General features: G+C 42.8%; 1 protein-coding gene across 1 annotated transcript; it reads left to right on the top strand.

Annotated features, from left to right (window-relative positions):
* The first annotated feature begins 236 nt into the window (after positions 1-236).
* LOC147110789 (parvalbumin beta-like) lies at positions 237-3,811 on the top strand. The gene is made up of 5 exons (XM_086001125.1): positions 237-346; positions 859-929; positions 1,447-1,576; positions 2,777-2,886; positions 3,534-3,811. Exons 2-5 carry the CDS (start codon positions 866-868, stop codon positions 3,557-3,559), a joined length of 330 nt encoding a protein of 109 aa, XP_085857251.1. The 5' UTR covers positions 237-346; positions 859-865; the 3' UTR covers positions 3,560-3,811.
* The last annotated feature ends 5,603 nt before the right edge of the window (positions 3,812-9,414 follow it).

Below are 9,414 nucleotides of genomic sequence, written 5' to 3'. Positions count from 1 at the left end.
ATACTATTTCATTTTATTTTGTATCAGTTGGCAAAATACAAAGCCCCCCCCCCCCACCCCGTCAGACTTTGGGAAAGAATCGCTGGATGGTGTTTTTGATCATTATTAAATATAAATTCTGTCCAGATAAAAATAGATTTTGAAAAAGTGATTAGCTGGTAAGTTCATTTGACACTGATCCCTTCTCCATGTTCGAGGAGCCGTGATGACGCTGAAATCTGAATTCTGCAAACGCCTTGCAAAATGAAGGGTATATAAAGAGTCGCTCACATAAGAGCCGTACGCTGCACTTGCTCTCGTCACCTCCTGACTCGTCTTTTGAAAGGGTAGAAGATCCACAGAACAGGTGAGTTGTACCAGACTCCTCTCACTCTTCCTTCAGGTTTCTTCAAGGCGGAATCAACAACAACCACCATCAACAAGAAAAGCCCTGCTTGGGTCCTCGTAGACTCTTCAACCGACCGTCTCGCTGCCTTGGAATGCCAGAACTAATTTAACCCTGGACACTTGGTGGTGGGGAATCAATGCAAGCTGGTGCATCTCAATGGAACTTTAAAAGTTGATTATCCATCCTCAAAAAAAATGTCGGGTGGTGAGAGTCGACGTCCTCTTCATTCAAAGGGAACCTGCTCACTGGTCCTAAGAAAGTAGAACGAAACCAAGGTTCCATTGAACAAGACGCCGTACAGCAAGTGGAGATACGATGCTGCTACCTCACTCTTAACACAAAATAACGGGACTCTTGATAAGAAGGCGTAGAGAGGAGTCTTTTTTAAGTTAAGAAAATTTGATTGTGCTCATAGGAAATGCACAAGAGACAACCGTGAATGATTGATCCTCTTTATTGTTGTTTTCCAGTATCACAATGGCTAAGATGACCTCAGTTCTCAGCGCTGGTGACATCGACAAAGCTCTGGCTGAATGTGCCGGTGAAGTATTTCATTTTTATTATACAGTAGTTTAGCTGAAACCAGTAGATTGTTCAATTCTTCATTGCTGGTCATATGTGTTCTTTTAAAAGAAAAGATAGCGCGCTTCATGGTGCTTTTCAGAAAGCCCAGTGATCTAGACAAGGACATCTCACAGACCGTGGACCTTGTTCTGAAACTGACCCCATGTAAAGAATGGCTATTTCAACCTTTAGAAAACTGTACACTAGAACCAAGTGGTCAGTAGATTAAATGACACAAAGCCTAGGCAAGTTCCTAGGAGACGCCATTTCCAAAAGGTTAACAGATTTGTTGGATTGACAATGGTTGAACCTGGGATTTCAAAGTTGTTGTCTGATTTCTGGTTAATGGTTAAGGGGAATGACCGTGCATTAGTCCCCATCCAAACCTTCCCTAGAGCGGGGAGGGTTTTTTTTTAGCAAAAGTAGATTCAGGGGTTCATTGCTAATTGGTCGTATCTTCCTCTTACAACTTTTTTTCGTTTTCTCCTAAATAGCGGCAGCATTCAATTACAAGACGTTCTTCTTAACCAGCGGACTCAGCAAGAAATCAGATGCCGATCTCGCTAAAGTCTTTGGCATCCTCGACCAGGATCAGAGCGGGTACATTGAGGTGGATGAGCTGAAGTAGGAACCCACTCTTATTTTGCAGTAGTGTCTATTGATAGATTACATATTGAATACTCATTGCTGATCTCATCATATCTGTGCACCTGGTATGTATAGTATTGGATGCCTTGCCTCGGGCCTTGACTCTGGTTAACAGAATATTGGACTGTCTTGGAACAGAGAAACAGGCGAATTGGACCCGTTTCTATTCATTTTTGGCTTTATTCTTGTTTTGGGTGAATTGCACCCTCCCCTTCACGTCTTCACTCTTTAGTCTTTGTTTTTTAAATGGAGGCGCCCTCATCAGAATTGTCTTTCTTCCTTCTCCTGAAATTACATTCTAACGTCGAGGCGAAGTGATAATAGGAGGGAACTTGAGGAAATATTCGGCCACAGTCACATTGGCTTTCAATCATTCCTATCGCTGCAAAGGCAAACGGGAAACTGAACCCGAACGGGGGCTTTTATCACCGGTTACCTGTTACAGGGCGGTGGCAGCCCGCGGCAACCAGTTATACTGCTGGCTGCACCACATGCTCTGCGATGGGGCAATGTGGAGTTTCTCTGTATGCTTAAACTCACGCAGAGGACTGATGAGATTGATAAAGTTGGTGACAAGTGGACTGTAATAGAGACCATCTTGGAACTTTTTCGACTTAAAATATAAAGTTTAAAAAATAAAATTCGCTTCACACCAGTTTCCGGTCAATTAGAGGCTAATTACTATTAAGAATATCCTGAGGTCAATTGTAAATATATATTCTATTGCTGGGGATATTTTTCTGTTCATTGGCTATCTTTTTGGTACTATTTTAAGCACTACAGTGTCACAGTGTATGACAAAATGTGACACCGGGAGTGTGACTGATGCACATCAATACTTTTCTAATTCACTAGCCGATGTCCCCGTGGCATTGCTCACGATGAGGGGTGTTACCAACAAAGTGTGATGGGGACAGCATTACACTTGCAAGAACTATACAAACGACTTTGAATAGATTATAGGTGAATAGATGTGTGAATATTTAAGACACTAATTTTGTTTGCCATCCCAATTATGGCCTATTTAATATCATACTTATAGTCAATGTAGAAAAGTAAAGAAAATACTTACATTTATATAGCACCTTCTCATCAGGATGCACCAATGGGTTACTTTTGAAGTGTAGTCACTGTTGTAATGTAGATGACTGATTTGGTTGCTTTTCTTGGTTTCAGATTGTTCCTGCAGAATTTCTCTGCCACTGCCCGGGCACTGAACGATACTGAGACCAAGGCTTTCCTTGATGCTGGAGATAGTGATCATGATGGCAAGATCGGAGTTGATGGTGCGTTAAACACTTTTACAAAACATACTTCTCTGCAGAATTGAACTATGAGAAAAGATAATGTGGTGTGTACTAGGTTCAGGCTACTTTTATCTTAGCTGTTGTGAATCCTTTTTCCTTTCAGTTTTGTAATTTTCCTGCCCTGCAGGTGCTGACTTTGGTTTTATGGCCTCCAGTATCTCCATCAAGTGGCCATTCTTTACCTGTCAGCTAAATATTTGAGTATTGGCGGGTTGCTTGACTGTGTAGAGCAAGCTTGTTCCAACCCTTAGCAGATGTGTGCTCTTGTCAGCAAAGATCACTGAAATAACGGTCGAGCACAGGAGTCCTGGCTGATTGTGTATTCACTCCCTAACTTGGGGGGAGGGGGGCACTGAGTCTAATTGTAATGACCCCCCACCCCTCACCCCCATTAGTTGAACTGACCAAGGATCAAATCTGGGTCTAGCCAGCTGTGTAGAGCTCAGTACTACGCCAGGAAATTAATGTGGGTTACAATCAGAAGTCTTCAGCAAGGGACAATGCTTTAGGTTGACAATGCTAATGGTTGGGACAAATGCAAACTTTGTATTTGTAAAGTTCTTTTGAAAATGTTACTTTTATTATTTCAAACGCATTCATTCTCAAACCTTTTGTTTATGCTGCAGAGTTCAAGATCATGGTCAAAGCATAAAGAAACTCAAACAGGAGGTCACTCTCTCAATGCGGAGAAGTTCGGGCACCTTTACTAACATCTCACATAGCAAGCACATTTTTATTTATACATTTTGATACAGTTGAATGGCATTAATAAATGTCTAAATGTTGTTTCCTTTGTTGAAACTTTTTAACGGAACATTTTCTGTGCAGGTTAATGGATATTTATTGTGGAAAAAGCCTCAAATCGCCAAATTCCCAAAATAATAAAGATCACTGTTGAAAATAATTTCCCAGGCTGGTTTACTTGTCTCCTAAATGGATTGGAATGATGTGTCTCTCTCTAACATAATGTTTGGGAAGATAGGCAAGCATAACTTCAAAGAGAAATAGCCTTAAAGGGATTAAAGATTATAGGGACATATTCTCAATGGTTTGAATGAAGAGGAGGTTGAAATCAATGTAATTAATTTTTAATCACCATGGTTATTGAAGTGAGAAGTAAATAGAAATATTGGCCCAGAAATTCGGGTCGAGGGCTTCCCGCGGGTGTAAGCCCCCGACCTGCACTTACCTTACGCGCCGGTCGTTGAGCTGTGGGCCCCCGTGGAATTCCGATCCAGGGCCTGGTCCAGCTGCCGGCGCGCAGTGCTTGCATATCCCAGGGGCGCAGTTAGTTCGATGCATCCCCTGGGATCACGTGGGCCATGGGGAGCCAATCGGAGCAGGGAATGCTCCATTCATAAGTCTGACAGGAAGTGCTGTCAAGACTTATAAATACTATGGCCCCAAAACAGCACTAAATCTTCAAATAATTTTTTTTTTAAATCACATTTTTTAAATAAACTATAAATTACATGAAATAACTATTTTAAACAATAATTTAAATTTTTGAAAAAAATAATTTTATTTTCTAACGGGGCTAAAAGTAAACTTACATTGCTTTAAAGTATTTAAAAATAATAAACCTGTGGAAAAAATGTTTTCATTTTAATTAATTCACCACTTACCTTGTAAAAAGCAGGCCTGCTTTTTACATTTCTAACTTCTGCAGGCTTACGTTCCCAGAGAAACTTGTAAAAAAAAATGAAGTTCGATGCGCACGCGCAGCCCCTCCTGCGCACGCGTTCGACCTCTGAACCCCTTCGTTCAGAGGAACGGAAGTGCCGGTTTTCCGCGCATGCGCAGTGCATGCAGGAAACCGGCACTTCCATTGGGCCTACGGGTGAGTACCCCATGTGTACTCACCCGTGGCGGCCCGAATTTCTGGGCCATTCTTTTCTACAAGTGACAGACTAGCACAGTGACCAGCTCATTGTGTGTAGTCTCTTTCTTCTTCCTGATTCATTGTCCACTCCCAAACTCTACAATAATTACGTGCGATCAAAGATGAAACTTTCATTAGAAGTTGCAACCAAGAAGGGAATGAATAGTTGTGCTTGCAAAAAAAAAGGGTTGGGGCGGTCATAGTGTGAGTTTAAAAGTTCCACAACTGGCACCCCTCCCTTTAACTTTTGGGATCTATTGTCAAACATTCCCAAGTTAAATCGGTGAGACTGGACATGCAGCTGGAGATGGTAATACTGAATCTGATTCACCATTGCTTCACCACCTTCCTTGAGGCTTTCATGCCTCCGTAATGCCCCAGCGCTGATCCAGTTGGCATTCTGAGCAGTTTAGTTCCTTCCTTCTTCCTTTGCCAGCTTTGGTAGATGAAGGTTCAGATGCCCTGTTGACCACATTCTCGAGAATCATCTCTGGCTCATATTAACCGAAAGAGGCTGAAGGATTTAGTGACCTGGGACAGATGTGTTGTGTCACCTCCACTTATTAAGTGCAGAATACGGAGATTCAAATGGTGCCCACCCTTGTTTCTATATACCACTACCTTGCATATAATGTCACAGAATATTTCTGCCCTAACTCTGGTATTTGAAAACACCAATATATACACAAATAATTCCCTAAACTAAATATTAGAAATGAAAACAAAAACAATTACTAATCATTTCATAATCACAAAATATACACTACAGTGACTGCACGTCAAAGGGTAATTCAGTGGATGTGAAGCCCTGTGGGACATCCTGCGAATGTGGTAATCCACTATGTAAATGCAAGGTCTTTCTTCCCATACACTCACACTTTTATCTAAACTAGCTGATCTATTGTGTAGTCTGGCGGCTGTAACATGGTATTCAATGGTGCCATGTTTGATGCCAATGCTGAATGCCTGCTGCGCCATTCCCCAGCCCTTAATTTGACTACAAAAGCAAAAAGGCAGTAAGGGAATGGGACATGCAATTAGATAACCTGGTATAAGACCTGTGATCAAGTGATCATGTGATCAAGTTAAAGTAAAATATAACGAGGAAGAGGATACTCCCATTCCATCATTTCTTACATAAATGGCCTGGAAGCAGGAACCAATTGTAAACTTATTAAATTTTCAGAGGGAGAATTCAAGCTAGCAAAAGTGATATCTCCTCCAATAGATCATTCCTCACATGTCTCAGCTCACTCTTCAATTTTGTGGCATCAGTGCTGATCCTGTTCACACCTCACATCCACATTTACACCTCCAGCAGGGGTCAATAGCAGGAATATAATAGCAAAATACTGCAGATGCTGGAAATCTGAAATAACAACAGAAAATGCTGGAAATACTCAGCAGGCCAGGCAGCATCCATCACTTTAACAGTTTCCAGTTTCCTGGCATGTAATATAATAACCATGTGCTTGCTATGTTATTTCAATAGCAGGAAGACTGGCTGACTTTTATTCCACTCCCTAGCCACGCCACTCCTCCCTCACCCCACTCCTCCCTCCCCCCAATCCCCCCTCACCCCACTCCCCCCTCACCCCACTACCCCCTCACTCCAACCTTCCCACCAATGGCATCTGCAGCTGAGATCAATTAATTCACAACCGGCCAGGATTCAACCTGAGCCTTTCCTGTCTCATATGGCTCAATACCCCAGCACATGGTTATACCCCATCCCATAATAAGGCACATGGTTAACTTGGTCAGTAGGGCAACATAGGAACAGGAGGAGGCCATTCAGCTCCTCAAGCCTGTTCCGCCATTCAATTACATCATGGCTGATCTGTATCTTACCCCATCTACCTGCCTTGGTTCCCTATCCCATAATAAGGCAAAACTGTGGCAAATGGATTTCAATGTAGGCAAATGTGAGGTCATCCACTTTGGACCTAAAAAGGATAGAACAAGGTACTTTCTAAATGGTGAAAAGCTAAAACCAGTGGAGGTCCAAAGAGACTTTGGGGGTCCAGGTACATAGATCATTAAAATGTCATGAACAGGTACAGAAAATAATCAAAAAGGCTTTTGGGATGCTGGCCTTTATATCTAGAAGACTAGAATACAAGGGGGTAGAAGTTATGCTGCAGCTATACAAAACCCTGGTTAGACCACATCTGGAGTACTGTGAGCAGTTCTGGGCACCACATCATAGGAAGGATATATTGGCCTTGGTAGGTTTACCAGAATGATACCCGGACTCCAAGGGTTAAGTTACGAGGAGTGATTACACAAATTATGGTTGTATTCCCTGGAATTTAGAAGGTTAAGGGGTGATCTGACCAAAGTTTTCAAGCTGTTATAATACAAGTACTTCCTTTCTTTCAAAAGTGGAATTGCTAAAATCCTAGTCTCAGTCTGACAACTTTTATTCTGTTTGATTTCAGAATGGCTAATTTGTTTTTACTAAACTGAACTCACATAAAAGGAATGACCAACCCAAGCTATAGGTCCTTGCATCATATGGTCAGGTATCAGGACACTTATAAGCACATGACCAAAAATGTTCATTTACTTTTCCATACCACCCTGACTTTACAACAACAGCTTGCATTTATATAGTGCATTCAACATAGGAGAACATTCCAAGATGCTTCACAAGAGCGTTACCAGAAGAATTTTGACACAGAGTCACATAAGGGAATATTAGGACAGGTGAGGTAGGTTTTAAGGAGCGTCTTAAAGGAGGTGAGAGAGGTGGAGGGGCAGAGAGGTTTAGAGAGGGAATTCCAATGCTTAGGGCCAAGGCAGCTGAAGGCTGGTGGAGCGATGAAAATTGGGGATGCGCAAGAGGCCAGAATTCGAGGAGCGCAGAGATCTCGGAGGGTGTAGGGCTGGAGGAGGCTACAGTGATAGGAAGGGGTGAGGCCATGGAGGGATTTGAAAACAAGGATGAGAATTTTAAAATCAAAGTGTTGCCGGACCGGGATCCAATGTAGGTCAGCGAGCAAAGCCTCCTTGAAAAAGTGTAACATCCCCACCGACACCTGGGAATCCCTGGCCCAAGACCGCACAAAGTGGAGGAGAAGCATCTGGGAAGGCGCCGAACACCTCGAGTCTCTTCGCCGGGAGCAAGCGGAAGCCAAGCGCAGGCAGCGCAAGGAGCGCACGTCAACCCAAGCACCCCACCCACCCGCCCCTTCAACCATCGTCTGCCCCACCTGTGACAGAGACTGTAGGTCCCGCATTGGACTCATCAGTCACCTGCGAACTCATTTTTAATGTGGAAGCAAGTCATCCTCGGTTCCGAGGGACTGCCTAAGAAGAAGAAGAAGGATGGGTGAATGGGACTTGGTGCGAGTTAAGCTATCGGCAGCAGAGTTTTGGATGAGCTGAATCTTATGGACCCAATTTCTGGTGCAATCCCAATTTCTGGCCCAGTATTATAAATTTTGACAAGGCCAAGGTAGCAACGTGAGGTTTTTGGAGTTTCTGATCCTATACAGATTGAACAGAAAGAACCTTTTGCATGTTGATCATTCATCTTCGGTCCATTGCTTCCTTTGAAATTGGTGAAATAAAGTAATGGAACCCAATAGCAACTGAATTCTTTACGCGCAATCATCACCTGCTAAATCTCTACCGGTGACTCCAAACAAGGCAGTGATCTGGAGTTGACAATTTGCCCATATAGAATATCAGCGTTGAGCTGTTGAATGCTTATTTATAGTTTAACATGTTGCGGCAAGTATACTGTCCTGCCCAGCACAAGCCCAACAACCCTCATCCTGTGACTCTTTCCGCAGCTTCACAGTGATTGAAGCTCTCCATGCCTATGACATTAAACCTGTCTTGGCTCAGTGCTCTGGCTGGTGAAGTCTTTCAACCCATTACCTTGGAGTTGGCTTGAAGTTTTTATCATTCAAGTTAAAATTCTTAACTTAGTTCTATTTTTTTTAAAACAAATTACTCACAAAATATGAAACAAAATAGACAACAGTATAAAAAAAAATTACACCATTAACTTAATAAAAGGAAATAATGCAGTTAATACAGATCCCACTTCATATATTCCAGTTGTATTCAATATTGTCCTATTAAGTTTAATGTAACCCCTGCATTTACTATGACTTTATTATATTCATTACAATCTTATGCAGTTAATACAATCATATTGCATTTAATACAGTCCATTTGCATTCATGTGGTCCTATTGCATTAAAAAAATCCTATGCATTTAAAATAATCTTATGCATTTAATATTGTCCTGCACATTTAATATATTCATATACTAGCTGGAGTGCCCGGCAGTGCCGAGGCTTTTTTGAGGGCATGTTGTTGTTGGAAGAGAGAGAGAGAGCGACTGGGGGGAAGAGAGAGAGCGACTGGGGGGAAGAGAGAGAGCGACTGGGGGAAGAGAGAGAGCGACTGGGGGGAAGAGAGAGAGTGACTGGGGGGAAGATAGAGAGAGCGACTGGGGGGAAGAGAGAGAGCGACTGGGGGGAAGAGAGAGAGAGAGAGACGGGGGAGAGAGAGAGCGAGAGACGGGGGGAGAGAGAGAGCGACTGGGGGAAGAGAGAGAGCGACTGGAGGGAAGAGAGAGAGCGACTGGGGGGAAGAGAGAGAGCGAC

This window comes from Somniosus microcephalus, chromosome 11, assembly GCF_052327205.1.
Source record: "Somniosus microcephalus isolate GS21.2 chromosome 11, FLI_Smic_1.0, whole genome shotgun sequence".
NCBI classification, from domain to species: domain Eukaryota; kingdom Metazoa; phylum Chordata; class Chondrichthyes; order Squaliformes; family Somniosidae; genus Somniosus; species Somniosus microcephalus.
Note: the sequence above shows the minus strand (reverse complement) of the source record. Positions and strands in the feature narration are given on the sequence as shown.